This window comes from Bufo bufo, chromosome 1 (assembly GCF_905171765.1).
Source record: "Bufo bufo chromosome 1, aBufBuf1.1, whole genome shotgun sequence".
NCBI lineage: Eukaryota > Metazoa > Chordata > Amphibia > Anura > Bufonidae > Bufo > Bufo bufo.
In genome coordinates this window covers 649048241-649064545 of record NC_053389.1, presented here as the reverse complement: position 1 = coordinate 649064545, position 16305 = coordinate 649048241, and the positions used below count along the sequence as shown (strand labels likewise).

At 40.5% G+C, this 16305-nt stretch overlaps 1 protein-coding gene across 3 annotated transcripts in view; it reads left to right on the top strand.

Annotated features, from left to right (window-relative positions):
* The window catches only part of UNC13C (unc-13 homolog C), a 793844-nt gene that overhangs the window by 666129 nt on the left and 111410 nt on the right, over positions 1-16305 (top strand). For all 3 annotated transcript variants that reach the window (XM_040413932.1, XM_040413931.1, XM_040413930.1), the window contains one exon: positions 14918-14974. In XM_040413932.1, coding sequence (XP_040269866.1) covers positions 14918-14974 — 57 coding nt within the window. The remainder of the gene's footprint in view (positions 1-14917; positions 14975-16305) is intronic.

The window sequence follows — 16305 nt, the reverse complement described above, 5'->3', positions numbered from 1 at the left end:
ATCACAAAAAGTACAACAGCAAGGTGATGGATCACACAGGTCCTTGACCTGTAATGAATGCTCACCACAGGTCCTGTTCAGTAAAGGAGACAGAAGGAGATGCCGGGCATCGCGATCAAGTGGACTAAGGTGAGTTAAAATATTTTTTAATTTTTTTTAACCCCTCCAGCACTATTTTACTATGCATTCTGTATTCAGAATGCTATTATTTTCCCTTATAACCATGTTATAAGGGAAAATAATAATGATCGGGTCTCGAATATAGAGCATGCTGCGATTTTAACACAACGCACAAGTGATGCGTGAAAATCATGTGAACAGCCCCATAGAAATGAATGGGTCGGTATTCATCGCATCCGCGCGGAATACTCGCTTGTGTGAAAGGGGCCTAAAACATGATTTTTTTTTTGTTTCAAAAATTATATTTTTGTGTAAATCTTACATAAATAAAAAAAAGTATACATATTAGGTATCGCCGCGTCCGTATCAACCGGCTCTATAAAAATATCACATGACCTAACCCCTCAGATGAACACCGTAAAAAATTTAAAATAAAAACTGTGCTAAATAAACCATTTTTTGTCACCTTAAATCACAAAAAGTGTAATAGCAAGTGATCGGAAAGCCACACGCACCCCAAAATAGTGCCAATAAAACAGTCATCTCATCCCACAAAAATCATGCCCTAACCAAGGTAATCGCCCAAAAACTAAAAAAATTATGGCTCTCAGACTATGGAAACACTAACATGATTTTTTTTTGCTTCAAAAATGAAATCATTGTGTAAAACTTACATAAATAAATAAAAAGTATACATATTAGGTATCGCCGCATCCGTGACAACCTGGTCCCTAAAAATATCACATGATCTAACCTGTCAAATAAATTTTGTAAATAACAAAAAATAAAAACAGTGCCAAAACAGCTATTTGAAATGTAAAGGATTATTCACAAAGCGAGCCGCAGGATCATCCATAGCTCCGGCTCAGGTCTTAGTCTATCTTGGATGTGGTGACGCATTGGGGATCCCAGCATGCATCTGTGGTTGCTGGGCCTCCAATGAGTCCCTGCACCTTGTGAGGAGGAGTAGGCTACCTCCAGGTACAACTGCATTTAATTTATTGACTGAATCAATATGCTCCTATTTGGAGACTCATATAAATAGATCTAGGACCACACTTTACAGAGGTGCCTTGACGGTGGCAGTGTGACTTCTACATATTTTTGGCCAAAGGTTTGTGCAACTAAAACCTCAGCTTTTAATGTATACTGTTAGACAGGGTAATTTGTTTTGTTGCAGGCCAGCTGGCAGGTGTGCTGGGGAATTTTTGTGTTTTCTATTGTTGTAAGCCTTCCCATGTGCACCCTGCTACCAAGGCTGGTTATAAATTTATATGGTTACAATCTTTTTCCAGGTCTTAGTTCAGTCTCTCTCCAGGTTTGGTCTGTGGGTGGGAATGCTTAAGTGTAGGAAAAATTTGACTAGGACCGAAGCCTACATGCTGATTGAGGAGGAGGACCAGAGAACCTGGAAGTCTACTGAAGGTACATGGTACTGAAATGGACCTCAGGAGCAAGTCTGGTGTTTCTCCTACTAAAGATCTCGTGCCTATCACTATTCAGCTGTTGCTCCTATACATCTGAGTTGTTTTTTGTACATTAAGCCACATTAAGCTCCCTAAAAAACAAGCTTAATGTCACTCATTTGCCTTGTAGGTAGCCAAAATCCATGAAACTTCCAGGATAGGTTTCGGAAGCTGGGAACTTAGGTTGTGCAAAGTTTCAAGGCAATTGATTGAGGTTTAGACACATTATGGCACATTAAGCTACATTAAGCCATTTTTACATTAAATGTTTTAGGATGTCCCTCATGGATGCTTCTTTGATAACTTTGCAGCTTCTACTGATGCATTATACAAATCCTGTGTGATCATTCCATAATGTTTATTTAATTACCTGTGACCCTCTTTGTACAAAATATGACTGCAGGACCAGAGCACACACAGGATTTGTTTGCAGTCTGGATCTGTATATACAAAACAGTAGGAACATTTTAATTCAGACTATTTGAAGAGTTGTTTCATATTGGATACAGAGTAGCAAAAAAAGAAATGCAAACACTCCTAGAATTTCCATTAAAGGGGTTCTTCATCCATGTGAAGTTTTCTATAGACCCCCCAGCGTGGTCAGACCCATGGTGGAAATTCCTGATCCCAGCCGCTGGTTTCCAGCTCCATTGCTGCCCTGCTGGCTCTGTAGGTCCAAGGTGTTCCCGAATCGGCATCCTGTTTGACGCGGGTGACTGCTGCAGTTGTGATGTGGCAGCCATGCCATGTCATGAGACTCAGTGGCATGTGACAAGACGCACAGGTAACACATAACTTCTACAGCCAGTCATTGGCTTCAGCAGTCATGTGACCTGCATCAAACAGGATGTTAATGTGGGGAGTCCTGAACAATCGGCAGAACAGTGATGGAGCTGGAACCCAAAGGCGGGGATCAGGTATTACCACCACGGGTCTGAGAACTCTACATGGGTAAAGAACCCCATTAATGGAAACTCTATGAATGTTTTCAATTCTTTTACTTGTATTGCTCCTCTACATCCAATCTGAAGCATTTCTTCAAATAGTCGTAATTAAAATGTTGCTAATGTTTTGTGTATACAGCTCCTTTTTTCAGACTACAAGCAAATCCTGTGTGTGCTCGGGTCCTGCATATTGGGGGTCTGTAGAAAAGGTCCCCAGGGATTAACAACCTCTTTAATTTTGCCTAAGGGAACAAACAAGACCCAAAAATAATATTGAAGTGAACAGAAGCTGTTAGAAGCTGTTCGTATACACTTTCCTTTCAGACTAGAGAAGCTCACAGAATAACGATTCAGGGCTCTACTCCTATGCTATAAACTAAAGCTGAAATTATATCAAGTTAATTGCTGTAGTGGGTTTTATCACTAGAATAGGTGCCTGTTGGGACCTATTCTACTGAACCTTCTGTCACACAGCCTTAATAATTGTAACATTAGCAGAAGAGCCATTGATTGCAGATCAGTTTAAGACTTCCATGGCTCAGTATTTTTACCAGGTTGTACCCTGAAGACAGACAATCTTATGTACGAAGATCCCATTTATGCCATGGCTATCTTAGAAAATACATAGACAGCATGACCTTTTTGAAGACAAATAACCAAACCTTTTTCAAGGTTAAGCTTAATAACTTACATATACAGCCATGTAAGAAAATGAATTTAGCTTACTCAATCTGACAACTGTGGTTGAGCACATTTGCTCTTCATTTCATTTTGTGTGCTGTTTTATCGGTATATCAGTCCATATACCAGTCACAGAAGGCACTGAAATATATACTGTATGTGACACTGTAAGCCGAAGATTATAGCAAAGTGTGGAAGGGGAATAACTGTATCACCTTGTTTTCTGCACTGGCCATTTGAGCATTGATTGTACATAGATTGCATTTCATTGCCAGGTCACAGTCCTTATATATCCGCTGTGTCTCTGCTACATGCCCCTGAATTTCTAGTAATCCTGCAAGCTTCAGGGTAAAACTTCCTGTATCTACAATTAAAAAGGACCTTTCATAGATTTTTTTTAGTTCAATTAAATATTTTTCTTTGCCGGGTACCCCCCTGCTGATGCTGCCACCCTGCCTTTATTTTTGAAATATTGCTTGTACACCCTGCAGTGCCCCCCTGCTGTTTTACCACCCAGTATGTTAATACTGGGCATTGGCACAGGGAGGAGGAGATGCCAGGGTTTCTCAATGGGCGTCTTCTCCCTGGCTGTGACGCTCTCCGTTGTGATTGGATCGCAGCACAGCCAGAGAGAAGGCGACGCCCATTGAGAAACCCTGGTGTCTCCTCCTCCCTCTACCGATGCTCAGTATTAACATACTGGGCGGGAAAACAGCGGGGGAGGCACAGCGGGGTGTAGAAGAGATATTTAAAAAACAGGGAGGATGGCAGCATCAGCACCCGGCAAAGAAAGTTATTTAATTAAACAAAAAAAATAATTATGAAAGGTCCTCTTTAAATGTGAGGGCTCATTCACAGGACCATATAGTCAACATGCCCATCGCCATCTGCAATGCACAGGTACGTGTGAATCCCATATTGTGGTGCAGACCCATTGACTTGAATGGGTCCGCGACCCGCAAAATGTGGGAAAAGATAGAACATGTACTATATTCTGTGGTGTGGAAGCACAGACCCAAAAGCCCAGAGTAGCACTTCATAGTGTTTCCACAGGCTTCCGGGTTATAACAGAATATAAAGGAATTTTAGGGCGGAATGCAAAACGGAATTCCACTTTACCCCGTCCTAATACATTTCTATGAGCACAAATAACGGTTCAGTTTTGTTCCATTATGTATGACGGAAAAAAACGTCCTGATTGTTATTAAGAGAGAACACACAGTAAAGTTCCTAGAAACATGTAGGCACCATGAGGTTGTCCCGGTTAGAAAAATATTGTTGCTGTCTTTCAAAAAATAGTCCCACGCTTATCCACAGATTGCATGTGAAATTATAGCTCAGTCTGTTTACTTCAATTGAGCTGAGCTCTATCAAGGTGCCTTAGGTTTTTGTCACTAAAAATCAGTTCCATTTATCTGAATGGGGTTCCTTTGGGTGAAATCACATGGATTTCTGCAAGCCCTATTCAGATAAATGGAAGTGATTTTCAGTTGCAAACATTTCCTGCAACAAAATCTACCACTTGTGAAGGCACCCTTACCAGGCAAAGCACGTGTCTAATTCCGAGGAATGCATCTATTTGTTTTTATGTAAATAAGGTTTTCGGTGCACCTTGGGCAGGGTTGCTCCATTTAATGCATCATTTCTTCTCCATACTACCACCCAGTGCCTCATCATCTTGTTTGATCGACAGCTCCTGAGATTTCAAAACTAGTAGCAGTGATACAGGGGAAGCCAGGTGCACCAAATGGAGCAGCCCCACCAACAGTGCACCAAAAACCATATTTGCATAACAATTAAAATAAACATTTCTTAGGATTAGAGGACCGGATTTTCACAAGAAAGGTATGGTTATGCTTTGGAGCACCTATCCTACATGGCAGTATGCCTACTTTGAACCTGATTTTGGAGGCAACAGACTTCATTTAACGAAATAACTGTGCCCTGTATACAGTATATTTCACCAACTGGTCATGTAAACAGTCTTAAACTCCCTGCAAAACAAAAATATAGATATAAGGTTTTATTTATCCCTTGGTATATATATTTGCCCGAATGGTAGCTGGAAATATTAGAAAACCTATGTTAAATCACAGGAGAGCATTAAAGCATGTTGCATCTTTTGGGGGATGGTGTTGCTTAAAAAAATTCTTCTGATGGAATCATAGAGTTTGTCTAGTTTAAAAATCCTCTTTTCAAATGCCTTTTAAAAGAATTCTGACGTTTGCTCTGGAGGCCCTGATATGTGCATTCTATTGCATAGACAGCTTTTTAAAGGAGTCGTCCAGTCTACAGATATTGAAAACTTATCCCCAGGACAGGTCGTCAATATAATATAAGATTGGTGGGGGTCTGACACCTGACACCTACAGTACCTCGGAACCCGAAAAATATTAATTGTACAGAGTGCAAGCAGAAGGCTTGAATGGGATCTGAACTGCAGTACCCCAACACAGGCACTACACAATGTACAGAGCTGTCTGCTGCCAGCACCACCCAATGCATAGTCCCTGGCATAGCAGCTTCCCAAAACAGCTCATCAGTGGTGGTGAAAGATGTCACACCCCTGCTGAGCTGAAATTGATGAGATAACCTATCCTGAGGATAAGTCATCAATATCTAAATCCTGGAAAACGTCTTTCATTTCAGTTGGGAACTGTATAATCCTTAATTTGCTCTGTAGTTGCACTGCAGGTAAGATGAACAGAGGCTATCGGGTTTTACAGTGCTAAGTGACAATTTATTAAAATTATGAATTCCATAGAAATTATGAACCCGGACATACCCACATTTTTCACCCAGACAGCCCCCCTAATATGAACATCAGAGCATTTCATGCTCTGATGCTCTTGTTTGCCCTTTGTTTAGGCAAAGGCTTCCACTCAGCAGTGACGTCACTAGCACTAATGGGCAGGCTTTAGCGCTGCCATAGCCTATAAAATGGCTAGGGCAGCGCTAAAGCCCACCCATCAGAGCGGAAACCTCTGCCTAGCAGTGTAAAAACATAAAGAAAAAAGCCCTTATCCTGCACAGGGCAAGGGAGAGCATCGAAGCATGTAATGCTAATATCAGGGGGCCTGTCTGGGTGAAAATGGGGGTATGTCCGGGTTTAGCTCTGAACTTGGATAACCCCTTTAATATGATCCATCAATAGATCTATCAAATAGAACTAAAATAACTATATGAGCCCAATCCATGTGATTATTGTCCTCCATGTCTTTACGAGATAAGGCTCAATTTTACATATTTAGCCCATAACTGGATCTTGCATATAACAAGTGTCATAGATCTTTCCAACACAGACACAAAATGGATATTTTTATCATCTGTTTTAATACAGAGCCATGTGGAATGTTCTTTGCTACTCTGCCAAAAACTCTAGTAATTATAGTTCTTAGGGTAATTGTGATATAACACATCTTAGTATTCCACTGTAGAGGGAAGATAAGCAGATGGTTGTTTAACACAAAATGGGTAGTACCGGCTTGCACTATCCTGACAGATTTTGGCATCACTTACTGTCTATTTATCCTAGCCACATTTAGTTAATAGCTGTATGTGGGTGATGCAACTAAATTATATAAGTAACATTTTAGTATTAAATTCAAAGTAGCAAGCATTAGAATTAGACATTGCTCCAGTGCTTTTGATGATTGTATTTTATGTACTGTATGAGAGGCATTTCATGTGTACAGTGTTGTAGAATAGCCCTATACAAAGGAGGGATAATAAATACATACAACGTAATACATTTACACACTGTGGATATCAGCTTTTCCCCATCTAAAAGGTACTGTAGCACCAAATGGGAAGCCAAGCTCATCTCACTCTTCATTTTCCCAAGTGTCATTTACCTCTACATTTCTGACTGTGAATATAGACACGAAGGCACAATGGGGGAAATTTATATTAAAGCATTGTCAGGAAGTATAATATTGATGACTTATCTTCAGGAAAGGTCATCAGCATCTGATCTGTAAGGGTCAGATTCCCGACACCCTCGTCAATCAGCTGTTTAAAGAGGCCACAGTGCTTCAGTGAGTGAAGCGGCCTCTTCCTACACCAGTGACATCCCATTCATCAGTCGCATGGCCTATGTGCAGCTCAGTCCCAGAAATTGAATGGGTCTGAACTGTAATACCAAGCAGAGCCACTATACAATGTACAGAGTTATGCTTGGCAAGCTGTGAGGAGGTTGCTGTGCTCACCAGAGTATTGTGGCCTCTTCCGATCGGGTTTTGAACCCATTCTGGCACAGCAACAATATCTCACATTTATTTTTTCCTTCTAAATAAAATTAATACAGAAAATATAAGTACCCATCTTTAGTATTTTCATTTTCTAACAGTTTGTTCTTGACATGTTTTAACTGATGCTGGATTTTCGAAAGTCCAAAAATAGAATCTGCATAAAGATGGGCATGTAGAATCTTCTTAATCTTCTAAAAGGAGATGAGAAAAGATTAAACCTTTTAGGCTAGTTTCACACTAGCTTTAAAAATCTGCCGGCAGGTTGTTCCAGCAAAAGAATATCCTGCTGGAGTTCATCATATACGGCATAGTTGGAAAGAGCCGAAACACCACCAGGCCCCATTGACTATAATGGGACCTAGCTTGGATCTGGCATGTTTCTGGCATTAGTGCCGGGATTTGGCCGGACAAAAACTGGTGCTTACAACAGTTTTTGTCCTGCAGAATCCTGCCACTAATGCAGGAAACAAGCCAGATCAAGTCAATGGGCTCCGGTGGGGAAAAGCAGTATACAGCTATGCCGGATATGATCACCTCATACTTATAATTATGCATTCAATTATTTCAAAAACTGTTACATATCAGCCAGTATAGGATGGGATCCCAAAAAAGGGGACAAATAAATAAAAGAGAAAGGGGCCACACACAGGCTAGGTACTGTTATGAAGCCTTTTCTGATACTATATATGTATTACTCTTCCTCGACTCCTCTATTATCCTAACCAAGCCTACCAACTAATATTAGTCATAATAATCTCAAATTAATCTGAAGTCAATACTGTATTTTAGCCACTGTGTCCAGTAGTGCTCACAGCAGACTATTACCACACAGTTAAAGAAACATTGACAATTGTTTCCAACGTTATGTCATATACATATACGATTGTAGCTCATGGTCACAGTTTATCTACTCGACCTCCCTCCATAATGACCTCTGCTTAGGTCACAGAACATGTATCTTCCCATAGATGTCAAGATGTTTCTTCCAGACCCGTGTGGCTGCTGTAAGGCATATCTCTAAATACTGGAAAGATGACTAGCCATTTAATGCTGCATAGAAAATAGAATAAAATTACAAACAAAATATAAACTGATTAGGAAAAAAATATGTATTACTATCTGGTTTTAATTGGCAGAAAAATATGAAGGTGACTCATTCCCTTTAAGTTAATCACAGCAGTCCCTTTATTAATATGTAAACCACAGTGGCAGCAATACAAATGTGTCACAACAGCATTTTCACAGTTCCCAGTGTAATAATTCCAACAAGTGTCGCTTTATTACACATGAGCAAATCAATTTGCATGAGTCGCTTTGTACATCAGTCAGACTTCTTGAGCAACGAGGGGCTAGCTCTGCTGCTCGAGAGGCTCCCTCCGTCAATCATTTGGAAGGGGATACTCTTGAGCAGTAGGGATACCCCCTTCCTGCTCAAGAAGTCTACTTGATAAAGGAATCGATTTGTACAAATAAATTTGCTCATCTGTAGTTCCTATCAAAGTGGCAGCTACAAGAATCCTATAAAAAAAAGCCAGTTTATATTCTAGATACAAATACAGCAGTTCCCATAAGTGTCCTTACGTGATTGCCAGCCTCAGCAGTATGCATAGATGTGTCCACCACAGCAGTGCCCATGCGACTATGCTAGGCATAATAGTGCCCTTATAATTGTGTCACAATGCAGCTGTACTAATAGTGTTAACCAATAATAAGACATTTGACAACAGCAGCCATTTTTATATAACAATTTTATGATGTTCTTTGTAAAGAGGAAATCTATGAGGGATCTCTTCATTGTGTCCTAACACAACTGGGCAATACTGGGACTTTGAGACTCTACTGCTTAATCCAGAATGATTTTGGAGAAGCAGTGTTGGAAGTCAGAAAATGCATGACATCCCCCCCATAATGGTGGAAGAAATAATAATATAGTAATATAAAAATGGGGAAAATATATTCTTATCTAAATAGAATGTGTCACCTATAATTATTTTTTCTGCTTGCCAGTTAAAACCAGTGACATACACTCACAAGCAAAAGGGTAACAATGTTTAGAACGTTTGACTTTCAGGCTCCACATCTCACCATCCACTACAGCTTCGAAAGTGAGACTATCATCGTTTTATAGACAATCATCTTGGCTATCTCATATATAAATTGGATTTGCAACTATTTAGCATATGATTAATTGTGCAGATTCTTGTCATGTAACTGTATTGTTACTGTTTTGCTCCTAAAAGTCTAAATTTAAATTTTTATTATTTTGTTAGTGTTTTGTAAATCCACCTTTGGCTTTCAACACTGCCTGAATCCTTCTGGGCACGCTCTCGATCAGATTCAAGCATGTCTTAAAAGAAATCTGTTCCTAGTTCTCTTCCTCACATCCCAATATTGATGCATACTAATCGACTTACTTGGGTGCTAATACAGCTTTTTCTTCAACTCTACCCACAAGAGTTTGATTGGGTCTGGGGACTGTGGAGGCCAATCCAGCCCCTCTACTTCATTGTCATTGAACCATTTCTTCACCAATCTCGACATATGCTTTAACCACCTCCGGACCGCCAAACGCAGCGACGCGTCCTGGAGGTGGTTGATTCATTCCTCCTGGACGCATATATGCGTCCTCTCGCGAGACACGAGATTTCCTGTGAACGCGCGCACACAGGCACGCGCGTTCACAGGATCGGAAGGTAAGCGAGTGGATCTCCAGCCTGCCAGCGGCGATCGTTCGCTGGCAGGCTGGAGATGCGATTTTTTTAACCCCTAACAGGTATATTAGACGCTGTTTTGATAACAGCGTCTAATATACCTGCTACCTGGTCCTCTGGTGGTCCCTTTTGCTTGGATCGACCACCAGAGGACACTAGCAGCTCAGTAATAAGTAGCACCAAACACCACTACACTACACCCCCCCTGTCACTTATTAACCCCTTATTAACCCCTGATCACCCCTGATCACCCTATATAGACTCCCTGATCAACCCCCTGTCATTGATCACCCCCCTGTCATTGATCACCCCCTTGTAAGGCTCCATTCAGACGTCCGTATGATTTTTACGGATCCACTGATACATGGATCGCATCCGCAAAACACATACGGACATCTGAATGGAGCCTTACAGGGGGGTGATCACCCCATATAGACTCCCTGATCACCCCCCTGTCATTGATCACCCCCCTGTCATTGATCACCCCCCTGTAAGGCTCCATTCAAACGTCTGTATGTTTTTTACGGATCCACGGATACATGGATCGGATCCGCAAAACACATACGGACATCTGAATGGAGCCTTATAGGGGGGTGATCAATGACAGGGGGGTGATCACCCCATATAGACTCCCTGATCACCCCCCTGTCATTGATCACCCCCCTGTAAGGCTCCATTCAGACAATTTTTTGGCCCAAGTTAGCGGAAATTATATATTTTTTTCTTACAAAGTCTCATATTCCACTAACTTGTGTAAAAAAATAAAATCTCACATGAACTCACCATACCCCTCACGGAATCCAAATGCGTAAAATTTTTTAGACATTTATATTCCAGACTTCTTCTCACGCTTTAGGGCCCCTAAAATGCCAGGGCAGTATAAATACCCCACATGTGACCCCATTTCGGAAAGAAGACACCCCAAGGTATTCCGTGAGGGGCATATTGAGTCCATGAAAGATTGAAATTTTTGTCCCAAGTTAGCGGAAAGGGAGACTTTGTGAGAAAAAAAATATAAAAATAAATTTCCGCTAACTTGTGCCAAAAAAAAAAAAATTCTATGAACTCGCCATGCCCCTCATTGAATACCTTGGGGTGTCTTCTTTCCAAAATGGGGTCACATGTGGGGTATTTATACTAAAAGGAATGTGGGCCCCTTTGCGCATCTAGGCTGCAAAAAAGTGTCACACATCTGGTATCGCCGTACTCAGGAGAATTTGGGTAATGTGTTTTGGGGTGTCATTTTACATCTACCCATGCTGGGTGAGATAAATATCTTGGTCAAATGCCAACTTTGTTTAAAAAAATGGGAAAAGTTGTCTTTTGCCGAGATATGTCTCTCATCCAGCATGAGTATATGTAAAAAGACACACCAAAACACATTGCCCAACTTCTCCTGAGTACGGCGATACCACATGTGTGACACTTTTTTGCAGCCTAGGTGGGAAAAGGGGCCCACATTCCAAAGAGCACCTTTAGGATTTCACAGGTCATTTTTTACACATTTTTATTTCAAACTACTTACCACACATTAGGGCCCCTAAAATGCCAGGGCAGTATAACTACCCCACAGTGACCCCATTTTGAAAAGAAGACACCCCAAGGTATTCCGTGAGGGGCATGGCGATTTCCTAGAATTTTTTTTCCTTTCTCACAAGTTAGCGGAAAATGATGATTTTTTTTTATTTTATTTTTTTCTTACAAAGTCTCATATTCCACTAACTTGTGGCAAAAAATAAAAACTTCCATGAACTCACTATGCCCATCACGAAATACCTTGGGGTGTTTTCTTTCCAAAATGGGGTCACTTGTGGGGTAGTTATACTGCCCTGGCATTTTAGGGGCCCGAATGCGTGAGAAGTGGTTTGAAATCAAAATCTGTAAAAAATGACCGGTGAAATCCGAAAGGTGCTCTTTGGAATGTGGGCCCCTTTGCCCACCTAGGCTGCAAAAAAAGTGTCACACATCTGGTATCACCGTACTCAGGAGAAGTTGGGCAATGTGTTTTGGGGTGTCATTTTACATATACCCATGCTGGGTGAGATAAATATCTTGGTCAAATGCCAACTTTTCCCATTTTTTTTATACAAAGTTGGCATTTGACCGAGATATTTCTTTCACCCAGCATGGGTATATGTAAAATGACACCCCAAAACACATTCCCCAACTTCTCCTGAGTACGGCAATACCAGATGTGTGACACTTTTTTGCAGCCTAGGTGGGCAACGGGGCCCACATTCCAAAGAGCACCTTTCGGATTTCACCGGCCATTTTTTACAGATTTTGATTTCAAACTACTTCTCACGCATTCGGGCCCCTAAAATGCCAGGGCAGTATAACTACCCCACAAGTGACCCCATTTTGGAAAGAAGACACCCCAAGGTATTTCGTGATGGGCATAGTGAGTTCATGGAAGTTTTTATTTTTTGTCACAAGTTTGTGGAATATGAGACTTTGTAAGAAAAAAAAATAAAAAATCATCATTTTCCGCTAACTTGTGACAAAAAATTAAAAGTTCTATGAACTCACTATGCCCATCAGAAAATACCTTAGGGTGTCTACTTTCCGAAATGGGGTCATTTGTGGGGTTGTTTGTACTGTCTGGCCATTGTAGAACCTCAGGAAACATGACAGGTGCTCAGAAAGTCAGAGCTGCTTCAAAAAGCGGAAATTCACATTTTTGTACCATAGTTTGTAAACGCTATAACTTTTACCCAAACCATTTTTTTTTTTTACCCAAACATTTTTTTTATCAAAGACATGTAGAACAATAAATTTAGAGAAAATTTATATATGGATGTCGTTTTTTTTGCAAAATTTTACAACTGAAAGTGAAAAATGTCATTTTTTTGCAAAAAAATAATTAAATTTCGATTAATAACAAAAAAGGTAAAAATGTCAGCAGCAATGAAATACCACCAAATGAAAGCTCTATTAGTGAGAAGAAAAGGAGGTAAAATTCATTTGGGTGGTAAGTTGCATGACCGAGCAATAAACGGTGAAAGTAGTGTAGTGCAGAAGTGTAAAAAGTGGCCTGGTCATTAAGGGTGTTTAAGGTAGGGGAGCTGAGGTGGTTAAGTTGTTTTCCTTTTCATACCCATAGTACTCGAGTTTACAAAGTAACTCATCTTGTAGGATACTAACATATAGCTCAGCACTGAGACCACCATCGATCCTGGTCAAATATGAAATGCCTTTGGCTGTGAAACAACCCCATATCAGGCTTCCTACTTCAAACTTGACAGTTCCTTCAATTTCCCCTTTTAACTTGTTTCTTACAGACCCATTTTCACCCAAATCCCCTGTTTCCAATCTTCTTTTGTCTGCTGTTTGTACTTTTTTGCAAACTCAAGCCGACGCTTCTTATGATGATATTGAAATCATTGCTTCTTCACCTTTTTTCGGGCCAACATTTTCTTGGCCGACATACCGCTATTAATGAGTTGGATGATGCTGTTTCTCTTTTCTTTGGAAATATTCTTAATGGCTGCTCCTGGATTTGAACCAGTGACCTTTTACTTGGGAATCAACCTTATAACACACTGAGCCATTAGGTAATGTGAGATCAGGTTGTAATTTGTGGTATACAAGAAGAAAAAGATTGTTCCACCACCAGGAGCAAAACAGTGACAATACGGTTACATAACAAGAATCTGCCTAACTAATCATATGGTATCTAGTTGCAAGTCCAATTTATGAATGAGATAACCAAGATGATTGTCTATAAAATGATAGTAGTCTCACGTTCAAAGCTGAAGTGGATGGTGAGATATGGAGCCTGAAAGTCAAACGTTCAAAACCTTGTTACCCTTTTGCTTCTCAGTCTATATCCCTTTTTTCTAATCTGTTTTTATTTTCTGATTGTAGATTTTTTTTCTGTCTCCTGAAATGACTAAGGTGCCTGCTATCTCACCTGATCTGTTCTTAACAGCATTTAAAGATATGCTTTACAACTGGACCATAGGCCCAAAGGACAGTAGGGAAATTATTGACCTCTATGGGAGAGTTTTTTAGGCATGCTCTGTGCCGAAGTCATTGTACAAGGAAAGGATAAATAAGCTCTGGCAATCACCTATTGTAAATGGTGGATCCTGGTGTTATCTGTCATTGTAATCCTACCTGTGATGATAATAATGAAAAGTGATCTGTACACACCAAGTGGCACCTATTAGGCTTAGTGTGCACACTGCCATTGCATTCATATGTATGGACTGCCACATAGAGAAGCTGAGTAAAGTGCTTGGCAATCTCTGGCAGTCTCATAGAGAAGAATGGAACGGCAGCACACGTTCTCAACCACCAGATTATTCATATGGGAAGACAAAGGACCTCTATTCTTTGTACATTGTGAATTAGTTAATTGAAAATGCTCAAACATCAGCTCTCCATTTGGGAGACGAGGGGAGGTGAGGTGATATTTTTCTTTAATTAATCTTTCATTCTATTTATAAATGAATTCTTCCCATATTTCCTCCTTCATTTAAATTTGTGAAGAAAGGTGAATGAATTGTTCTTTCATGAACGAGGTTCATCCGGTGATACCGGAGTTATATAGAACAAAGAATGCGTGCTGCCTGAACTTAATGTGATTTCTCAAAACATTGTTGTATATCAATTAAGCGGTGCTTAAATTCTGAATTAAATTCCTGCTCCTCAATTGTATTTAAATGTGACAGTATTAATATTCATGATTGTTTCCTTTGAATTTATTTGGATAATGAACCTGTTGTCTTTATTTTCTCCAGGGGGCTCAGATGATTTTCAGCGCAGCTAAAGACCTTGGACAGTTGTCTAAATTAAAGGTAATGCTGTTAAATCAATAGTTAATCACCTGCCACAGTAACGTTAGCCTTTATTATCAGTGATGAGCGGCATAGGCAATATTCAAATTTGTGATATTTTGCAAATTTTGGGCCGAATATTCGCCATAAATTCGCAAACTCGAGAATTCGTGATCTCCAGTCATTATTTACTTGATTGCGAAAATCGGCAATGTAATATATTCGCGATATAAATTTGCGATTAGAATATTCGCGATCAACACTACGGGTAGGCAACTTTCCTATTCGTTGCTAGGGATGTTGCTAAGTGCCAATATTCGCGATAAGTTTGCGATTATAATATTCGCGATCAACACTATTCGTGAATACGAATATATAGCACTATATTCTAAATATTTGCAAATTCTCGAAGTGGCGATATTCGCGATTAAAATTCGTGATTTGAATATTCGCACTCAACACTATTTATTATTCATGTCTCATTGTAATCCCTGTCACCATTCTTTCTTTCTAGTTCCTAGGGTGAAAGCATCCCTGATGCGGTCTTGTGATGAGCAGCAGTTTGTGCCATCTAAACAATCTGCTGCCCTAAAACAGTGGTTTTCTAAGGGGACAAACGATCATAGTAGCAATCCTTCATCCTCATATGAGATAATTGGTGCATGTAAATGCAGCTCTCAACTCCTCTGATGTGCAGGCAATTATTGGGAACTAACTGATAGTTCCTAATAATTGCGTTATGTGTTGGCCCATGTAAAGGGGCCTTAAGAAACAGATATTGCTATAATACACTGCTCAAAAAAATAAAGGGAACACTTAAACAGCACAATGTAACTCCAAGTCAATCACACTTCTGTGAAATCAAACTGTCCACTTAGGAAGCAACACTGAGTGACAATCAATTTCACATGCTGTTGTGCAAATGGGATAGACAACAGGTGGAAATTATAGGCAATTAGCAAGACACCCCCAATAAAGGAGTGGTTCTGCAGGTGGTGACCACAGACCACTTCTCAGTTCCTATGCTTCCTCGCTGATGTTTTGGTCACTTTTGAATGCTGGCGGTGCTTTCACTCTAGTGGTAGCATGAGACGGAGTCTACAACCCACACAAGTGGCTCATGTAGTGCAGCTTATCCAGGATGGCACATCAATGCGAGCTGTGGCAAGAAGGTTTGCTGTGTCTGTCAGCGTAGTGTCCAGAGCATGGAGGCGCTACCAGGAGACAGGCCAGTACATCAGGAGACGTGGAGGAGGGCAACAACCCAGCAGCAGGACCGCTACCTCCGCCTTTGTGCAAGGAGGAACAGGAGGAACACTGCCAGAGCCCTGCAAAATGACTTCCAGCAGGCC